Consider the following 21574-nt stretch of genomic DNA (forward strand, 5'->3'; position numbering starts at 1 on the left):
CAGGTTATACAACGCGCATGCGTTCGAGTGCCACGCATTCACTCTCGCTCTGTCTCTTTCTAATATGATAGCGTTATACGTTTAACACAACCTTGTTGGAAGTCGTATTAGAAGTTTCGCTTCAAAAATCATTGGATGACTAGTGTTGTCAGATTTATTACTGAATGCTGTTTCGAGAGACGACATCTTTCATATACATTTTTATATTTAATATTGAGAATCAAATTTCAATGCCTGGTCACTATTAGTTCTTATATAAACACTTTTTTTTTTTCATTACATTTTATGAACTCGATATAAGAGTGGATTTTTCTTGTTTATTACAATTAATATTATTTATTACAAATATTATTTAGTTCGATTTCCAGGAGATGATAGTTAACATTACTTTTGCGGTTTAATATTTGCATTTATTATTTTCTTAATTTTAGAATTTTCATTTTCGTGTCCCGTTGAATATTCTGCTAAAAACATTTATACGCACATTTACACACACCAACTGTTTATTCATTCTGTGTGTAACGAAACATAGATATCGAGTTTTAAATAAACGATTAATGTAAACTTTCTTCATTTGAAATTCTAAAATGAAAACAATAAATGCGATATAGACTTAGTAGAATTAAAAAAAAAACTTTACTTGCCTTAAAAGACAAAGTTTAGGTATATATTAAAAGAAGAAACGAATTAGTAGTAACGTAATTCAAGAGTGTGCTATCTACCAGCAGTTCTAGTTCTTAGCCGGGCCCGGGGGCCACGACACGGACACATTGCACATTTTATAAAAAAATTAATAAGTTAATATCGAATAAATCGAAATAATGAACTAGTTGTAATTATGATTTTGAAACTAATAAGCTGAAGAGGGCAGAAGACGAACGAGTATTTTTCGTTTAAAAATAACTGTTCATTGTTTATGGTATGTTTTTAATTGAATCTGTCATCACTGCGGTCGAAATTTATTGTGAACACCAGCTATAGTATAATCTATACAAAGGTTTTTTTTTATTTAATACTTAGCTACTCTGTGAAGTTTAGTAACATGCCAGTGTTGCCAAAATTATGAAAAGCAATGTGATTTTTTATTTATTGTAATTTAGATTGAATAGGAGCGAAGCGAATAATTTATAATGAACGAATTGTATATAAACATATCACAGTTTTGCATTTGTAAGTTGTGTAACTATTGATTTTTTGAAACTAATCATAAGGAGTTATATAGAATTATTAATCTAGTATTTCACAATGTAGTAAATTAAAGTGAATTTTTCTATTTGATTATGAATATATTTTTATTTATAGGGCTTATTTATAATATAAATTATTAAAAAAATATCAAGTCAATAGTTTTATTATAAAGGTTTTTTTTTAAATTACTTTAAATAAAAAAAGGCTGATTTAATTGTTTTATTTCTTATTCACATAAATATCTACAGTACATATTTATGAGGATTATAAGTAAAATTTAATTGATTACAATTTTTTTATTTCTCTTTGTAGAACTATACGTACAACTTACACTACGAAATTATCCGTTTATTTTTTTGGAATTATTGACTCAAAATTATTGCCCGTATATACAAATATTGAAAATACTAAAAATCAATAATACAATTAAGATCAAAATAAATTAAAGATCGATAAAAAAAACTAATAACGAGTTAAAAATAGTTTCAAAAAAAAAAAAAATACAGAAAAATAACAAGTGTAGCTTTAATTAATGTTTTCTCATTACTATGTTTCCCGACTTATATCCGCGTTCCAAAAAGTACGAAAAGGGGTAGATCTAAATAAATAAAGATAATTCTTACATGCCCGATGGAGTTTTACTAGTGAACGGCTGATCAGATAAGGCTTCAAAAATTTTTTGTGGTCTTTCGTATATGTCACTACTTACGAGGTTGTTTAGAATAAATATTTTATTTAGATCATTCAAAGTGAAGATGTTTATACAATTAGCGACATTCACATCGAATCATGACCGAGATTCACTTGTCTTTAAATAAAATAACTTTAATCCAAAACGTCGATAGGTTAAATATTAGGTTTGCTTGCATCGATAACCACTTACATCGATACACCGTTCTGATTTCTATCGTTCCCTTTATTCGCTAAACTCAAATCATTTGGTACGAGATCTTGCAAAACAGTGTCGCTTCTAAAGATGCTAGTGGCGATTCTGTTCGCCAGCCTTTCCGATTCTCTCAAATCGTCGTCTTTAGAAGAATGCGATGTTAGATCTATCTCCGCGTCACTATCGGTATCGCTTTCCCTCTCACGTCGCGGACGATACGCCAGATCCTGAGGCTCCTCTTCATTACAGGGACAGTTCTTACTGGCCAGCACCCTTAAGTCTGTCGGAGCCACTTCTGAATCCATTTGGGGCATGAGGAGTGATGTAAACGGAAAAGATTGCTGCATCATTCTAGCTTCTTCGTTGTACGGCATCGGCATTGGAAGGTCGTGTGGGGTCGGTGGAATAGGTTCTTGCATGTTTGTATTGTGTATATAGGGCTCTTGATGCGAACCAGTGATTTCACCGTTTTCGGTGTTCGACCTTTCAGGCGAGTTTCCGTCGTTGGGCGAATCCGGTGTTTCCGGCGAAGAATCCGGTGGCTTAGCGTGGCCTGAAATCGAACATCAAATAATAAATATTTCAATGTGTGACAAAGACATAAGGATCAAATCAAAACGGGGTAATCGTCAACTACTATGATAAAAGTACGATTTACTAAACGACCGCGTTATATTTATTATGGCATTGATGCGAAAGATAAATTAAAGAATATAGAAAGATAAATAAAGATAAAAAAACGGTTCAATACTGGAGTGTCCGTATTATCAAGAACAATCTAGTTTGTTAACTCAGAACTTTTACTGGTGGTAGGATGTCTTGTCCGCACGGGTCGGTACCACCGCCTTGATCATTTCTGCCGTGCCATTTTAGTAAAAATATTGAGACCTTAGAGCTCATATCTCAAGGTAGGTGGCGGCATTTACGCTGCAGATGTCCATGGACTTCGGTAACCACTTAACACCAGGTAGGTCGTGAGCTCGTCCACCCATCCAAGCTAAAAAAAATCAATTAGTAATTAGAACCATTAGTCAGTAAAAATTTACTTATCAATAATCTCATATAGTACAAAGAATCCTAATTTGGGGACAGATGAGCGTTTGCTAGTTTTTTCCTAAATGGTAATGTTAAAATTTCCGTAGTATTAAATGTTATATAGCATAGGTATTACTAAGTTTACCAGGCATTGGTAGCGGTGGTGTCCCGAGTCCTAGGCACCTCATCCTCCAAGCATCTTGCAGCAGCTGCAGACGGGCCTGTTTCCGCCATTTTGCTCGACGATTCTGAAACCATACCTGTTGAAGAAAAAAACTATTAAAATAAATATCTTGTTCAATATCGAATAAAGTGAATTCTCGTCACAGCTAGCGTCATTTTTTTTGTATTTCCTCTTCTCTACTTTTCTTTCTTTTTTCTCTACTCTTTGTATTTATCTAGTGGTAGAGAACATGTTGTGACCTTTCATATTTAAATGTCATTTAAATTAATAAAAATGATTTGTACCTTAAATTTGATATTATAAGAAATTCAAAAGGTGTGAAATTAGCCATAATTAAATGTAGAAATCAATAAAAATCTTAATTTCAATGCTTTAATGTTAACATTTTTATTGTTGGCTACCGCCGTTCATGGATACCTTTGGCTGGTGCAATGGTGCAATCGTAGCGGTGGGGAATTAGTCTAGTCAACAAGTTCAAAAACGTGTTAAATAGACATAAAGCTCCTAAAAATATGTACGATAGCTCATTGGATGCGGAATGATGTCTACAAAAATGTTTTTTAAGGGCTTATTAGCACATAAAAAATTGCGATTGTTATAAACAAAATAAGATTAAAAAAAAAAGGAATTTGATTTTTCCTTAATAATTTCTAAAATAATGATATTTAAGGAATTTTGAAAAAAGATCCTGAAAGAGGAGGAAATTTCCAATAAAAAAGTCCCAACTCCCGGAATTCTATCTCTATTATTTATAAAAAAAAAAATAACGCTGAAAATAGCGCTGCGCGAGGTCGCTACGGCATAGGCGCGCAGTCTAAAAAGCCGGTATATCACCTAAAATAATTTTTTTATAGTATTAAATAACAATTTAAAAATTTGAATAAATTATGGTGTAATCTAAACACTTGAAGGAAAAAAACCTCGGTGAAAAAAAAATTTTACATCGATTTTTCAAAAATTTACACCATTGTTAATTAACTAACTTTTTTCCAATCTCTGTTTTTATAAATTACGGTATAAAAGTTACAATAATTCATCTATAAATTTTTCCCTTCGTGGAGCTCTTATCATTTAAGTACTTAATAAAGTTAAGCAAAAAAAAATTAATAATCTTTATTATTTTGATAATTATAATTTTTTTTAATTAACAAAAAATTTAATTTCTAAAAAATGTTATGAAAAAATTTTTTTTTTCGTAATATCTTAATATTGCTGTTTTTGCATCTACCATAGGTTTTAATTAACATTTAAAAAAAAATTTTTACGCTATTTGTTAAGAAATTGTTTATAAATAAATAGACTATTTTGGGATTTAAAAAAAAAAAAGAATTACCGTCTTATTGTATAGGTGAAATAAAGATTTAGAAAAAAAAAAAATTCTTAAATAAATGTTTTAATTGTTTAAAATCGTTTTTTTCATATTTCAATTGTTTAAATAATTAGTTAAGAAATTATTTTTTTCTTAAAAATCATCATTGACTCTTTTCAGCGGATTAACAAAGAAATACATTTTTTTATAAATAATTTCATTGTTTATTAACTTAACAATTTGTTATAAAAAATTAATATTAATCGTTATATTTTTTTTCGAAAACTACAAAAAAATATAAAAACAACCATACATAACAAAATATAGAAAAAAAAAATTTGTATTTTTTACAGCATTTTTAGATATTATATGATAATGAAATTACAGCCGTTACATAATTTGTCAAGTTATAAATTGTTATAACTTTTAAACTATAAGAGATACGGTAAAGGACACTCAGGTCATTTTTATAAAGGATTTATTTATCTTTAAAATAAATTCAAAATCGATCCTGTAACTATTGTTTATCAGTTGTTATAAGCATTTGGTAAATAAATGAAAACTGATCGATAGCAGAATGTAAACGAGGTAAGTATAAATTAAAACTAGTATATTATTTAAACAAAATTATATATTTCTATGATTTATACGTAATTAGAAAGATACTTTATCATAGAACAAAAAAGTTTTTGGGTCCGTAGCTGTATCTATATTATTCAACAAATTATAAGCTATGAAATTTCAAAAAATATCAAAGAAATCATAATTTTTTATAAACAAATGCTTATAACTGATAAACAATAGTTACAGGATCGATTTTGAATTTATTTTAAAGATAAATAAATCCTTTATAAAAATGACCTGAGTGTCCTTTACCGTATCTCTTATAGTTTAAAAGTTATAACAATTTATAGCTTGACAAATTATGTAACGGCTGTAATTTCATTATCATATAATATCTAAAAATGCTGTAAAAAATACCATTTTTTTTTCTATATTTTATATATATGGTTGTTTTTAAAAATTTTTGTAGTTTTCGAAAAAAAATATAACGATTAATATTAATTTTTTATAAGAAATTGTTAAGTTAATAAACAATGAAATTATTTATAAAAAAATGTATTTCTTTGTTAATCCGCTGAAAAGAGTCAATGATGATTTTTAAGAAAAAAATAATTTCTTAACTAATTATTTAAACAATTGAAATATGAAAAAAACGATTTTAAACAATTAAAACATTTATTTAAGAATTTTTTTTTTTTCTAAATCTTTATTTCACCTATACAATAAGACGGTAATTCTTTTTTTTTTTTAAATCCCAAAATAGTCTATTTATTTATAAACAATTTCTTAACAAATAGCGTAAAAAATGTTTTTTAAATGTTAATTAAAACCTATGGTAGATGCAAAAACAGCAATATTAAGATATTACGAAAAAAAAATTTTTTTCATAACATTTTTTAGAAATTAAATTTTTTTTTATTAAAAAAAATAATAATTATCAAAATAATAAAGATTAAAAAAATTTTTTTGCTTAACTTTATTAAGTACTTAAATGATAAGAGCTCCACGAAGGGAAAAATTTATAGATGAATTATTGTAACTTTTATACCGTAATTTATAAAAACAGAGATTGGAAAAAAGTTAGTTAATTAACAATGGTGTAAATTTTTGAAAAATCGGTGTAAAATTTTTTTTTCACCGAGGTTTTTTTCCTTCAAGTGTTTAGATTACACCATAAATTATTCAAATTTTTAAATTGTTATTTAATACTATAAAAAAATATTTTAGGCGATATACCGGCTTTTTAGACTGCGCGCCTATGCCGTAGCGACCGCGCGGAGCGCTATTTTCAGCGTTATTTTTTTTTTATAAATAATAGAGATAGAATTCCGGGAGTTGGGACTTTTTTATTGGAAATTTCCTCCTCTTTCAGGATCTTTTTTCAAAATTCCTTAAATATCATTATTTTAGAAATTATTAAGAAAAACCAAATTCCTTTTTTTTAAAATCTTATTTTGTTTATAACAATCGCAATTTTTTATGTGCTAATAAGCCCTTAAAAAACATTTTTGTAGACATCATTCCGCATCCAATGAGCTATCGTACATATTTTTAGGAGCTTTATGTCTATTTAACACGTTTTTGAACTTGTTGACTAGACTAAATTATGTGTTGCTTTATTCAAATAGAAATTATTATTTATAAACATTTGCCGACTTAGTAAGTTCGTAATAATAACCTAAGGCTGTAGGCAGGTAGGGCTATATGAGACCTGCTCTCTGGTCGTCATCATCATCATCAGCCCACAGCCGTCCACTGCCGGACATAGGCCTACCCAAAGGTTCGCCACAACGAGAGATGATGCGCAGCCCGCCTCCCAGCTAAGGTATAATAATACATTACAATACAAGAAACATAATGTAATCAATTTTTCCAGCGAAATCTGATTTATGTTATGATGTGCAGAGTTACTACCACTTGTTTTCGATTTCTTTGATTCGACAATAAGTCTTTTTTCCTTTTGTTAGCTAATAAGCAGGTTCTTTAATCTTTAGTTCAATCTTTGCCCCGACGTTCTTACAATTTACCATGAATATGCATGGTGTATCGCACACCGTGGACTCTCTTGGTCAAGTATGGTATAAGAGACATTTAAGAACTGGATATGTAACGCGCTTGGTCTGGGCACTGGTCTTTTCCATATTCCTCTACGGAGCAGAGACATGGTGCATGGAAAGCCGCGATGGCAAAAATATCGATGCCTTTAAAATGTGGGTGTGGCAGAGGATGCTCCGAATACCATGGACTGTCATGTTTTTTTTTATTGCTTAGATTTGTGGACTAGCTCACGTGGGTGGCGCATTTACGTTGTAGATGTCTATGGGCTCCAGTAACCACTTAATATCAGGTGGGCTGTGAGCTCGTCCATCCATCTAAGCAATAAAAAAGATAGGAGTTCTAAAATCTCAGTATAGTTAGAACGGCTGCCCCACCTTTCAAACCGAAATGCATTACTGCTTCACGGCAGAAATAGGCGGAGTGGTACCACCACCTACCCTGTGAACTCACAAGAGGTCCTAACACCATTAATTACGCAAATTATAATTTAGCGGTTTTGATTTTCATTATACGATGCTATTCCTTCACCGTGGAAGTCAATCGTGAACATTTGTTAAGTACGTATTTCATCAGAAAAATTGGTACCTGACTGCGGGATTCGAACACCGATGCATCGATACATACAAATGCACCGGACGTCTTATCCTTTAGGCCACGACGACTTCAACGACGACGACGACGACTTCGAGCATTTAAGAGCTCATTTTAAGAGAGCTAAACATCCAAATAAGGCTCTCTGACATCTGCCATTAACGTGGTATCTTCGGACACACAGTGCGGTCTCCCAGACATCAATTAGAGAAGCTCATAATTTTGGGTCACATAGAAGGCAAGCGCACCGTGGACATAGCACCAGCCAAATGGTGAGATTTGTTTAAGAAAGCGGTTGGTGGTAGTCTATACCGTTCAGTCCATGCCACCCATGACCGAACACTAAGGAGGAAAGTCATATGTAGTCGCGATCCTCAGCAGTGAGGCGACGATGAAGAACAAGATGTAATGTCCTGTCGAAATTATAACCTCTCACGAATGGCCCGCTTTATACTACTGAGCCACACGTCGGCTACTTAACATATTAAAGCCAGAAGTAGGAAAGATAATTATGTGCCTGTGAAAAATAAAGATATCTTCGGCAGCATAGAAGTTAGCGAGTGATAAGGCAGTTGGCAAAACATGGTTTAGTTTTTCCGTCTTTAAGTCGTGTCACTACATATTTGATTGATACGAGTTTGTCTTTATATTACTTGTACTTTTATCTCTGGTTTCCCTTCAACACGTTTTTACTTGTACTTTAGTTACCTATTCTATTTTTTTTTATGTAAGCCCTGTCATCTTATTTGTGCTAGGTTATAAATTATCGAAGTTTTATTAGCCCGTTATCAGAAGAGTCAAAAAATTCATAAAATTTTAAATTGAGTAAGACCTTATTAATTATACCTTTAACTGTCATCGATTAAAATGCTTATAACGCGCCGATAACTAATATTTAATAATATTTCATAATAATATAATATACTATTTAATAAAAATAATATTTCATAGTTGAATTAACTGTGAATAGGTAGGTCTTTATGAAAAAAAAAGTTAAAACTTTCAATTTTACTTTTTTTTATCTTCTTACTAATTTCGAAATGTCAACGGACATAATAATTAGCTCTTGAAATGTTTCATACCAGAAACTCATTGAAAATACATATTTTAAAAGGAACCTTTTCTTATTGAACCATTCGAATTAGTTTTACTTGTAATGTTTATTTGCGTCTTCTACGAACCAAAGTAAAACGCAAAATATTCGGAACGCCGGAAACAGGAAAATGAAAATAATAAACGCTAGGTTAAACCGTAAAAGTAGTTTTATAATGAGAACGACTTGTGAAAGCAGGAGAAAAAAAAACAACGCATCGCAGCAGAAACAGCTAGAGTTATCTCTGAACTGCGTTTTTTAATCTCGACATAAAGTAAAACTGACAAAAAGTATCCACATATTGAAAAGCTTCGACGACATCATTTAAACTAATTTTCGTTCGAGGTACTCTTAAAACTGCTGTTTGAATATGCTATGAATATGGAATATGCAAATGTAAATAAAAGATTAACATTTAGCTTAGATGGGTGGACGAGCTCACAGCCCACCTGGTGTTAAGTGGTTACTGGAGCCCATAGACATCTACAACGTAAATGCGCCACCCACCTTGAGATATAAGTTCTAAGGGTCTCAGTATAGTTACAGCGGCTGCCCCACCCTTCAAACCGAAACACATTACTGCTTCACGGCAGAAATAGGCAGGGTGATGGTACCTACCCGCGCGGACTCACAAGAGGTCCTACCACCATATTTTTTTAATAAACATACTCTCACTGGCCTCTGCGTGTTAGTTGTTACTAAACGAATGAAACCCCAATGTGAATACAGCTACCCATCTTGAGACATGAGGCAGGCAACTTCTTTACATATATAAAGGCTTTTTCACCCTTTAAACTTGAACGCTGTCATTTGTCACGCTGTTATTTCTAAAAGGAACCTTTTCTTATTGAACCATTCGAATTAGTTTAGTAAAAGTTTTTTAATTATCTCTTACTCGTTCTTTTTCAATTCTCTTCTTCATTGGGTTCTGACTAAAATTCGTAGCCAGTTCAATAAAATTACTTGTTCGATTTTTGTTTGTACTTTCCATAGTTTCATTAGCCAGTTGAAATGTCTAGCTGCTACAATCACGTCACTTTTCCAATAACATTTTGTGAAAAGACACACCATAAACCTATTATATAGATCTATTTATCTCTTTAACTTAGATTTCTGCTTCCAATAAAAATCGGTCACCTGCGTTAATCTTTCATTTATGTCAAAGAAAAAAGTACAATTAAACATTGAAGGTACGCAATAACAATAGAAAATAAGTAACTAACTAAAGAAGAATAATGTAATATTAAATAGTAATTTCAGACTTATTTTCTGCTTGTCTGTCTATCTGTTTGTTTGTTACTTCGCGCATATCTCCGGGATTACGGAATTGATTTCCAAATAACTGATGTTACTTACTACTTGACAGGTGCTTAGAAATAATCTGGAGCAGAACATAGTCTTCTTCGTTTCAGTAAAGTCAGTTGTTACTAAAACACCTATTATTTAAAGGAATTCACATTGATAATGTTTTAGATGTAAGAACTTGTATTTGTCTGTTACTTTTCAAGCCCAAAAGACTGAAACGATTCATAGTTTGAGCATTGTAAAAGAATATATTCTTCAGTTTCATTCCAATTCTAAGCACACGTCTCTCTCCACGTAATACGCGGGTGAAATTACGAGCGGAAGGGTAGCTTAAAATAGTTATTCTAGAAACTAACCTGCACCCTCGCCTCGGACAGACTGATCCTTAGAGCGACTTCTTCTCTCAAGAACACATCTGGATAGTGCGTCTTCTGGAAGAGCGACTCTAGTTCGCTGAGCTGTTGAGGAGTAAAGGTAGTTCTGTTCCTCCTCTGACGTCGCCGACCAAACATGTACTCAGTTAGGAGGTCCCCGGGAAGCGGAGAAAGGTATGGCCCAGCCATCTTAGGAATCGTAATGATTGGCTAATTTTGACCGTAGATTTCTTAAGACAACATCAACCTACATGTAACTAGAATGTAAATGAAGAAAGAGTAGCATATTTAGGCAATGTTTTGCAATTCAAACACGAATAAGACTCAGAATAGAATACAAGAAAACGAAGCTCATCTAATACTCATATTGAAAGTGTTTAAAACTTTTCGAAATACGCGGTACTTCGAGACTTTCACAAGGGGTGCTAATCCCAAAAAGCTCTGATGTTCACTGCTTGAAATCACAGTTAACTTCTGATGAAAACCCCCTTGACTCCTCCCCTCGATACAAAAATGGGATTACGTGATTGGTCGAAAGCGGTAGGGGTTGGAAAATCTAGCCAATCAGGATGATTGCTCAATAGATGCGTTTAATAGGTGTAGATTAAGTTATGGTGTGATTGTAAATATAAATTTTATAACACAAACTGAAATTTAAGCACCGCTGATTTTACCTTAATGAAAATAAATTATATCAAATGAAATGATGAAAATTTTACATTAGGACGAATAGCTGGGATAAACGTTGTACTGCAATAAATATTTGTGTGGAATTTGTGGGATAATAATATAATTTTTATTATAATTTTTGTTCTAAGAGTCAATACCATTATCAAATTTGCTTTACCGCGAAGTCATCAGTAAATTAAACGGTTATGTCAATGCGATTACGAATAGGGTTGGCGGCGGTATCAGGCTTTGAACATGTTAATACATGTCAGCTGAAAAAAAAGGAAATACACAAAGAATAAGTCGATAATTAAAAATACTTTAGAGGCTTAATCTCGCGTTTTTTATTGTACCTAATCATATCAGTTCTGACGTTTCTAATTTTACAGTTTTCGAACAAGTTTACAGTTTTCGTGGTTACGGACGTCTGCATTTTATCTACTAGTGGGGAAAACTAAAAAAGTCGAAATTAAAATTAAAGAAAAAAGAAACATTAATATATGGAAAGAGACTTTTATTTTTATGAGTATTCGACCGTTTATTCTAAGAAAATTGCTCCGAAGAGCTAATTGGAGATGGTATCATCCACCACCTAAGCAAATATCACTCGTTCATCACTATTGACCACTTACTTATAATACAGAGCATATACATATAAATACTGTTGCATTTTCAGTGATCTTGACTTCCTTCCACTTACGTTGAAACTCTAATGAACTCCCCAACGGTATTTCTCGAGTGCTAAAATATGTTTTCATTGAAACAAGACTTAAGAAAAGTTTGTAACGGTAGACAGCGGAGCGTCAATGTCTTAAACAATCCCAGTTCTTTCTTTTTTCCTATTCGCTGGTAGCGTAACGGGCTAGAATAAGCTACGCGCGGACGGGTAGGTGAGCTCACAGGCTCAACCTTAGAGAATTTGCTAACACTGGCCCTAGCAAGGGTAGTGCTTTGCAGAATCTACCACTGGATTTACCGATCGAATTTACCAGGGAATGTTTGAATTTATTTTGGAAAACTTTAGGTATCAATTTTTTTTATTAATCACTAGCTGACCCGGCAGACTTCGTAGTGCCTCAATTGATAAATAAAAGACCTAAACTTTTGGGGGACACATCAAAGGAAAAACAAAATTGTTTGTTTTTTATATAATTCCGAGAATTTTCATATTTATTCACCTTTTGAACCTTCTCTGGACTTCCACGAATAATTCAAGAGCAAAATTAGCCAAATCGGTACAGCCGTTCTCGAGTTTTAGCGAGCCTTCTTCTTAGTCGCATGCACTCTTGGCAGAGTGGTCGTGGTCATCACTTCGGGTGGTGGTTAGCGAGACTAACGAACAGCAATTCATTTTTATATATATATAGATTTTGTAAGTTTTGATATTTTATCGAATTCTTTCTGTATCATTAAACATTAAAAATGTGGTTGTCGCTGCGGAAATTCAAATTACAACTCCGTGCAAAGGAAGAGATTTTTTTTCAATTATTGTAAATTGATTCAACAATTCCTAGGAAGAAAAAGAAAATTAAATTTACATGGGCATTTAATTTTTTTATACTTCAAATGTTTAAATTTAAAACGTACTTCTTCTACTACTATAAACTTCTCTAAATTGTACTACATATTTATAAGTCACACAACATGAATGAAGCAACACACATTCAGACAGATTTCAAGTGCTCTTTTTATTTAATCCACTAGATCAAGGATAAACTTCACGCGGCCCGCTAAGCATTTTTAAATTTATTTTATCTCTTTCTTTCTTTCTCCCATCAATTCGCTTTTCTGTTCTTTTCTTGTTTGTTTTTAATAAAGAAATAAAGTTTCGTAAATTATTACTAAGAGTTGACCAATGTGTGGCCCACAAAAAAAAATTAAAATTGGCCCATTGATTAAAAAGGTTGCTCACCCCTGCACTAGATGAGTGGACGAGCTCACGTCAATACATGTGTAGTTATCAGAACCTTAGACATCGCAACGTGATCACCTTCCAACTGTGTTAGTGGTTGTCCCACCGTCCGAACCAGACTAGTCCCAGAAATAGACCTTATTAAGACAACAACCTAATTCTAATGAGGGTTTTTTACAAAATGATTTGCCTATACTGTTTATCTATATATATAAAAATTAATTGCTGTTCGTTAGTCTCGCTAAAACTCGAGAACGGCTGTACCGATTTGGCTAATTTTGGTCTTGAATTATTTGTGGAAGTCCAGAGGAGGTTTAAAATGTAAATAAATATGAAAATGCTCAGAATTAAATAAAAATAACAATTTTGTTTGCCATTTGATGTGTCCCCCGTCGGACGGATTCCTTTTGTTTGTTTTAAGTTTATTTTATACAAAAGTTTAGGTCTTTTATTTATCGATTGAGGCAATACGAAATCTGCCGGGTCAGCTAGTGAACAATAAAAATAAGAGTAATATTTAGTAAACATAAATGAGGTAAGCGATGTGGGAAGGGAAATAAGGGAAACTGCAATTATTAGGAGTAAATGAAGTCTACTACCGTCGCGCGCCTAGACGCAGTGAACTTTAGGGTTGGTAGCTACAAATATTTAAACATTAAATAATATTTACTTAATTTGTGACTAACGATTTGTATTGTATTTGTAACGGTTAGGATTTTTGTGAGGTAAGATAGTTTCCAAAAAAAAAAGAACATCACTGATCATATTATTGTTTTCAATCTGGAAAAGTAACGCAACGATGTGATTTGTTGTTCGCAGCGTGCTACATTATTTTACAAATTTTGAAAGATACAAGTGTTTTTCTGATATTTCGAATGTTTGCTAGTGTCTTTAGGAATATTTTCCTACCCCTATTTACTCCAAATATAAAGGTAGTTAAGAATTTGCAGATATATACAGTCCATTGTGTAGAAGTCAAGTACTTGATATGTGGTGGGACGCAAGAACGTATAGCGGATTGGTCGAATTCGGACATATGGAGCCTTAATAATAACACTATTATTGTGAATGTAGCACTCCACAAAGCTGAATATTGGAGCGTGAAGAAAATAGTGAAGACTGAACTTCATAGGGTTACTTTTGTCACCACCTAACTGACAGTAAACTTGGGCGGCTATTCTGGCTTCGCCTTCATTAGTTAGCGAGCTCACAGGACTCAGGCTGAGGGTTTGCTATCGTCTGCCCTGATAATAACAGTGCTTCTCTGAATCTATCACCGAATCGGAATCAACTGAGAAGATCCGGTGATAAAATAATATTTATTTATTTATTGCTTAGATGGGTGGACGAGCTCACAGCCCACCTGGTGTTAAGTGGTTACTGGAGCCCATAGACATCTACAACGTAAATGCGCCACCCACCTTGAGATATAAGTTGTAAAGTCTCAGTCACAACGGCTGCCCCACCCTTCAAACCGAAACGCATTACTGCTTCACGGCAGAAATAGGCAGGGCGGTGGTACCTACCCGCGCGGACTCACAATAGGTCCTACCACCAGTAATTACGCAAATTATAATTTTGCGGGTTTCACTTTTATTACACGATGTTATTCCTTCACCGTGGAAGTCAATCGTGAACATTTGTTGAGTACGTATTTTATTAGAAAAATTGGTACCCGCCTGCGGGATTCGAACACCGGTGCATCGCTTCAACACGAATGCACCGGACGTCTTATCTTTTAGGCCACGACGACTTCAAAATATAAGTATTTTTAGTTATTCTTCAATCTAATGTGTAAATTGGCCTAAGTTGTTAAATCGTAAACAATACATTTGCGTAAGAATTCTAAATTTTAAGTGTTCTTTTGTTTTTAAAAGACATAAGAACTTGAGTCAGTCGCGCAGACTGGCTTAAATGTGGGACACCCGTAATGTATAACAAATGTAGACTACGATTTGGCTGTGGTCCTGGCATTCGCAGACGTCCAAAAGCGACGGTAACTGTTAACCATCAAGTGGGCGGTGTGCTCGCTAAAGACAGCTTTAGGGCCAAAAAACATTTAAATTTTGATCCCACGTCTCCTGGTAAACAGTGGCGTTCACGTTATATTGCCTTTTGTCTTACCTAAGCTGATGGTCTAGAGAGACTATATCAGCGTCACCAGGCTAGTAAATGAATTCACGGGGTTCCAAGAACCTGACGATGTTGCTAACACGAACTCTAGCAAGAGCCGTGCTTCCCAGAATCTACCACCGGATCGGAAACGCGACCCACTGAGAAGATTCGGCGAGAAACTCATTGGTCTGTGTCTGTGGGATAATTTACTCGCCGAGCCCTTCGTCGCAAGTGACGGGTTCAACGAGAACAGGCTCTGGTACTTAATACCGAAAAATATATAAAAATACGGCCAAGCCCTGAAACGAAGCAACGCCCGCCCGTCCGCAACTGCGCTAAACGAGTTTCCACAAACATTTTAATGAATAACACCTCCCGCCACCCGGACACCCCCAGCGCCCGCCGGAGCCCGCAATGTGCTAATTAAACATTCGAGCTATATTGTTTCATTTACGATGTTGCGGAAATTCGTATTCAGTAAGTTCGCGGCTGCGCGGTTCACGTTTATCAATGGTTATAAGATGTTTTGATTTATTTTGTTGGATTACAAAGCGTATATACTTATATATTGAGAATATTATTTGTAGGCTAGATAGTTTTTAATGCGACATGATTAGAAACTGCGCATTACCTGTGGTTTTGTGCAAAATAAGTTCTGATTTTATTGAATATTTTTCAAACGCAGTTCCAAATTCTAAGGTTTTTTTAATTCTTAGCCAAACATAGATAAATTAGATTTTCGCTACAGCGATTTCGATATATGTGTATGTGCATATGTGGTTTTGTGCAAAATAAGTTCTGATTTTATTGAATATTTTTCAAACGCAGTTCCAAATTCTAAGGTTTTTTTAATTCTTAGCCAAACATAGATAAATTAGATTTTCGCTACAGCGATTTCGAAACACGATGTCGATTGTTTTATTAATTGCTTAGATGCGTAGACAAGCTCAGGGCCCACCTGGTGTTAAGAGGTCACAGAAGACTATAGACATCATGCATACCATAGACCATAGACACGTGAATGCCGTCACCCATCTTGATATATGACGTGAAATTCTCAATTGTATTCTATAACAACTATCCCACCCCTCAAACCTCTCGGTCTATGAAATAAAGACCTAAAATAAACGGCTTTTAAAACTCAATATCCTAAAGACTCCAGAATACTCACAACATGACGTCATATGGAGCAATTTGCTTAATTAGTCGTATGAAAAAGTTGCAAACAGCGCGACGGCACGGACCAGTAGCTCAATTACTTAATTAATCCTTTTTTCCGCTTTAAAATAGCATTTATAAGCGGAGCTCGTGCTTATGGGAAATGCCTCCCCTACCACGCTAGGGTTGGCACTAACTAAGTATTTTTTATTTATTTCATCAACAAGTTTTTTTTTAATTTTTGCTCATTGATAATGGTTAAGGCATTAAAATGAATGCACTAATGATATTTGATAGAACTATGGCGGACTTTTAAACGGTTTATAGGGTTTTAGCTTGAATTTATTAAAGCGAACAATTAAGTCGGGACATACAAATAATTAAATACAGACTACCAAAACTATGACAAAAGATATTTTGATGAAAATTAAGTAAAATCCTTTAATTAAAAGAGGACTAAGTAACCAATTATATTTATAATCCAGAAAATGCTCATTACGAAAAGATGCAGTAGCTAAAACTAAATTTACGTATAGATGCAAAATAAAGATAAATTTAAGTAAATAATACCATCACGAATTCCGTTAATTTGATTGTGTGTCAACGATAAAGTCACATTATAAAAACATCTCGCTGAAACTGTTGATCAATTTTTTATTAGCTTACAATATATTTTTAACCAACATAAAAGTTAATGTGATTTAAAAATATATTTTAAAAACAATGGCAGCGTCACCCCTATAGAGAACGTTAACAGAGTTTACATATTCGCAGGCGGTCGTACAATAGCGTCGGCTTTCCACTGTATCCAGTAATTAATGCGGTCCGCGACTAATTAACTGGTTACCTGGGTTTTTGCATAGTGTTAAGAGATGAGATCAATATTAATGCTTTCTATTATTTTTTTAATGCCTTCAAATGTTTGCAACAATATTAGATAATTAAGGATTTTCATTATATTATACTTTTAAGGAATCGTGTTCTCAAGTTTTAGTTAAACTAATTGTCGTGTTAATTTGGGGAGCGGTAACCATAGAACACTAGAGAGGTCTTTAAAAAAACATAATTTAAACAGGCAAAATTTGGTGCCAATATATTTATTGTAGGTACATTTATAAGGAAACTATATATCAGAAATTAGTTAATTCAGCCTTTATTTTATCTGCGAATTTTCGTTTACATTATATTTTATTTATTTTTTTTATTTTGTTTATTGGGTACCAACATGTTATACTTCAGTACAGAACATTACAGGTATCATATACATTGATTTCACACTAAATGCTAACATAATTACAGGTACCGACTGCATGCATTGATAAAAGTATTATGAAAGATAGATAGGTAATGCACCTGATTTTGTGGATGTTCATGAAAAACCACATCGTACATGCCACAATTATTTTCTATTTCGACAAAGCTTAATGCATATTTACTTCGATCTAAACGTGGACGGTCAGGATGGTACAATTCCGTATGTGTGCTAAGCCTATTTCGCTCTGTTTTTTTTTGGAACGAAGTTCCTTATGGGACGATGCGGAGGGGTACCCTAACCGGGAAAAAACGTCCGTAACGTAAGATTTTTATTAGTAATGCACACCGTGTACGACTTACCTTTGTAATAACGTACAAATTAGTAATGCACACAGTGTACGACTTAACTCTGTAATAACGTACAAAAAATAACATAATTTTTTATCATTCATTGACCACGATCTCACCGTTCGTTTGCGCAATACACTAACTCTTATGCAAACAAACGTGAATGTAGTGTACCACAATAAGTTCGCATGTTACCAAATGACCGTGGGTTGTGGCGAAATCTCCAGTTTTATTTTCTTTATACCTCGAATAGAACTTAAAATTAATATTTTTATAATAAGGAACTTCGTTCCTATCCGGTGTCCCACGACACCACACATCTTTTTTTAATTTAAATGTTTATTTATATTTTAGCTTTGTATTGATTACGTGAAAAGCTTCGAGCATAAACATATGAATTAATCAAAAAGCCGTTATGTACGTTCAGACAGATCTCTATAATATCAAAGGCTTGCGAGGAGTGCGTCGCTTCCTTCTTTTGTCCGAAATCATCCGTTTTGTTTTAACACCCCTTTATACTTTCATACGTTCATGTGCAAGTTGTGCAAGCCTTCTTCGTCATTGTTAAGGTAAGGTAATGTACATTCTGGTAAAATCATAAGTAAATTTTTTAAGCAAATCTTTAGAATAACGTCTCTAAAATAAAAGGTTCGGTACGTCAAACCTAAAGTGTATATTAGATCTCAATACAATAACAGACCTATACTCTTAATGTAACATTGTTTACTTTTATTTAAGACGAGCTAAACTATCAAAATCAACATATCTAAAATCGTTTTCGATTTGTTTCAAGATTTATTTCAACCCGTAACAATAAAGGAGGGAAACTTTAAGGTATTTATATACCGATCTGATGATAAATCGGTTTAGATATTTCTAAATAATTAATAATAAATACTTGTTCGATACTTGTGTTGTAAGCATGTTCGTAGCCTAAAAGCCTCCGCTTGATATATTTATGATTACGGCGTACGTCCAAAGCGCGACATTGTCTTTGCGAGGGCCCTCTGTGGCGCCCCATCCGTCTTCCTTTCACGCCAGTACCTCCTTTCTTTGCAGGCACGAGATTTTTTTAATTATGACGTTGGACCTTTTTGTCTTTACTGAAAGAACTCGCTTTGGCATGGGGAAGAGTGTCGGTGACGGTAGTCAGTTCGATTTTGTATAAGGTAATAATAATAATTTAGTGAGACCACCGCGAGTTCCTGACTGAAGAGTAAAAGCAAAACACTTAAGGTTTGGATGTTTTGAGATGAGCCGCATCTATACTAATATATAAATCTACAGTGGTTTTTACGGATGTTCCGTTATAACTACTGAACCATGCATCCGATTGACTTGACACTTGGTATCCATTTAGAAAACACATGTAAGTACTTAAGTAACTTTAAGTCGTCGTGGCCTAAAGGATAAGACGTCCGGTGCATTCGTATCGAGCGATGCACTGGTGTTCGAATCTCGCTGGCGGGTACCAATTTTTCTAATGAAATACGTACTCAACAAATGTTCACGATTGACTTCCACGGTGAAGGAATAACATCGTGTAATAAAAATCAAACCCGCAAAATTATAATTTGCGTAATTACTGGTGGTAGGACCTCTTGTGAGTCCGCACGGGTAGGTACCACCGCCCCGCCTATTTCTGCCGTGAAGCAGTAATGCGTTTCGGTTTGAAGGGTAGGGCAGCCGTTGTGACTATACTGAGACCTTAGAACTATATCTCAAGGTGTGTGGCGCATTTACGTTGTAGACGTCTATGGGCTCCAGTAACCACTTAACACCAGGTGGGCTGTGAGCTCGTCCACACATATAAGCAATAAAAAAAAATAAAAAACTTAATGTACAGGCTAATATTTATATGAGTGTTGGACTCCCTAGTAATAATGATAATAAATAATAATGTTAATTTGAAATGCTCAGCGAAGCGGGCGAATACGGCTAGTATAAAAGAAGTAAAGCGTTGCTTACCTTTGTCAATGAAAGCATTTAATGACGGGCGAACATTAGGTATATTATTGATTATAAGCAAACAAATTAAAGTGTCGAAATAGCTCATAAAATAAAAAAATTAAGTTTTTATATATAAAACAAATACAAAGATTATATTGTTAGCTTTTTCACATATTGTATAGAGAAAGTTTTTTTTTTAAATTCAGCGTCAAACATCGCAAAGTGAAGCTACCAGGAAGGCGCGGGAAACGCTCACGGAAGTTCCGATTATGTAGAGGAATTAATTTTCAGATGCGACGAAACTGCAGTAGTGGAGGTGGGGGAAGGGGGGGATGGAGACAAAACTACTTCATCCGCACCTGGGGGAAACGGGTAAATCAGTTTTCGTCGTAGACTTCAAAGCTAGAGCGTTATAAAACGAAAGAGAAATGCTTTTTAATGTTGAAGGGTATATTCGTTATTTCGGAGCAATTGAAACTTCATATTAATGTAAATACCACCAATTTTTCTAATGAAATACGTACCTAACAAAATGTTCACGATTGATTTCCACGGTGAAGGAATAACATCATGTAATAAAGATCAGTTGGGCCGCGAGCTCATTTACCCATCTAAGAAATTAAAAAAAAAAAATTAAGCGCTAGGACAATGTGTTCCGCTCGCCGTGGACAGCTGGCTTCACGGTCCCTCTTATATTAATTGGTTACCCTAGTTTGTAGACATCTTAACGTGCATGCCATCCGCTGTCCCATCCTTCAAACCAGAAAACGCGATTGCTTCGAGTTACAGACGCGATATGCAGTTATGGATACAATGATAAATTTATATCTAAAAAAAATTAAGAAAGGAACTAAGATAATCTAAGATTCTTCGATCAAACGAATCCACGACGTTCATCATTTTTTAAATTCATTCGCTAAACTGGCATTCGTATTAATAATTGAAATTCGAATACAAAAATAATGAAATATACCCGTAGTTATTTCTATGATTAAACAGTTTAACAAACGAAGGGATCCCGTGCCTCGCCTTTGTAAATATGCCTCTCAACATGCTATTAATATGAAAACAATTCGTCCCTTGCCGTTTTTACACGTATCGTAACACTGGTGCACAAAAGTGGATGCATAAAAGGAGACGGAAAATCGTGGGCCAAAAATGTAATAACTTGGAATGTAGTCTAAAAAATTTCTCATATTTTTTTATATAAGAATATAAAAAATCACCTCAATCCTCTTTCTGGGACCGAAGAAAAATGAGAAAGTTAGTTTTCGTCGGTATAACGGTGTGATCGATTTAATTAATCGATTACAGGATTATAAAAAGAAAAACATTGCACTAGGTAATTAATGCAAAGTAATTAAATGAGCGATTTATACTTGTTGTATACAAGTGCGGTATACGCCGGATTTAATTGCGATTATATACATAAATGAAGAAAAAGTCTATTATTACTTAACAAAGTAATATGATTATCGATTTCAAATCGATTAAAATCGATTGTATTTTTGATGACAGCTTTGACAGTAAGCTGACATGACGTTTGTTCATAGATTATACAATAATTTTTTGGCGCTTGTT

The 21574-nt window shown here is 33.8% G+C and overlaps 1 protein-coding gene across 1 annotated transcript; it reads right to left on the reverse strand.

The window, feature by feature from the left end:
• Window positions 1-1696: 1696 nt before the first annotated feature.
• Window positions 1697-11044, reverse strand: LOC114249283 (uncharacterized). Its single transcript, XM_028182789.2, has 3 exons — window positions 10570-11044; window positions 3255-3369; window positions 1697-2627 (listed from the first exon to the last, which is right to left on the reverse strand). The coding sequence occupies exons 1-3, from the start codon at window positions 10774-10776 to the stop codon at window positions 2068-2070; spliced, it is 882 nt and encodes a 293-aa protein (XP_028038590.2). The 5' UTR covers window positions 10777-11044; the 3' UTR covers window positions 1697-2067.
• Window positions 11045-21574: the final 10530 nt, after the last annotated feature.

This window comes from Bombyx mandarina, chromosome 11 (assembly GCF_030267445.1).
Source record: "Bombyx mandarina strain Sakado chromosome 11, ASM3026744v2".
NCBI lineage: Eukaryota > Metazoa > Arthropoda > Insecta > Lepidoptera > Bombycidae > Bombyx > Bombyx mandarina.